Source organism: Ailuropoda melanoleuca, chromosome 11 (genome assembly GCF_002007445.2).
Source record: "Ailuropoda melanoleuca isolate Jingjing chromosome 11, ASM200744v2, whole genome shotgun sequence".
NCBI classification, from domain to species: domain Eukaryota; kingdom Metazoa; phylum Chordata; class Mammalia; order Carnivora; family Ursidae; genus Ailuropoda; species Ailuropoda melanoleuca.
The window spans coordinates 101150998-101151869 of NC_048228.1; the positions used below are offsets into that span (position 1 = coordinate 101150998).

The following is an 872-nucleotide window of genomic DNA, read 5'->3' on the forward strand; positions in this document are numbered from 1 at the left end:
CAGTACTAAGACTTAGCTCAGTGTTGCTCTAAAGATTGAACTAATTAATGCATACAAGAAGCGCTTAGCGCCATGCCTGGCACATAGTGCGAGTTTTATATTATAAACATTACCTGTTACTATCAAAGAAAACGATAGCAAACCCTCAAAACTAAACGCTTGTGGGTTTGTCTTCACCGGCAGCAAGGTGCAGGAGGGATGGACCACAAGCACACTCGGAGAGTAAGAGGGGGATGATGCCCACGGAAAACAGGATGTTGAGAGGGGAAGAGAGACAGGGGGCTCCTGGAGCTACCTGCTTGGAAAAGAACGAGGCCGGATCATAGGCTGGGAGCGAAGACTGTTAGGAGAGTTTAGATCAGCAGTTCCACCTACGGTTCGCTTAGGTCTATGGCTCTCGACCGCTCCATGGAACAGGAGCAAGAGCGTCAGGCCTAAACGCCACCGTGGATGGCACCCGGCCAGCTCCGCGCGGGCTCCCAGTCGGCCCCCCGGCCCGGGGAGTCACGTGGCTCGCACGCCCCACCACCCCAGACTCCGGACCGCGGCCTTTCGCCCAGACCCCGCGGCTCGCTCGGCTTTGTCGCCGCCGCTTCCGCCGGAGCCCGGCCTCGCGAGGGCGCCCGCGGGCTGCCGGAACTGGCCCCTCGCGGCCCCCGTCGCCGCACTTTCCTTGCTATTGTCACCGCCTTTTCCTCTCTTCCCCTGGTTCCCTTTCACTTCCGGGGTTGCTCTGGATCCGCTGGTTCCGTAACAACATCCCGTTGGCTTCCCTCAGGCGGCGGGACCGGTGCAGCCGCCGCCTCCCAGGAGCGCCCGCCCGCCCGGGCCCGCGCCTTCCCCGGCCCAGGCCTCCATGGCCACCAACCCGC

General features: G+C 61.7%; 1 protein-coding gene across 1 annotated transcript in view; it reads left to right on the forward strand.

The window, feature by feature from the left end:
• Nucleotides 1–450: 450 nt before the first annotated feature.
• Nucleotides 451–872, forward strand: part of BOD1L1 (biorientation of chromosomes in cell division 1 like 1) — a 57844-nt gene continuing 57422 nt past the window's right edge. The window contains exon 1 of the mRNA XM_034670969.1: nt 451–750. Within this exon, the coding sequence (XP_034526860.1) occupies nt 451–750 (300 nt within the window). The remainder of the gene's footprint in view (nt 751–872) is intronic.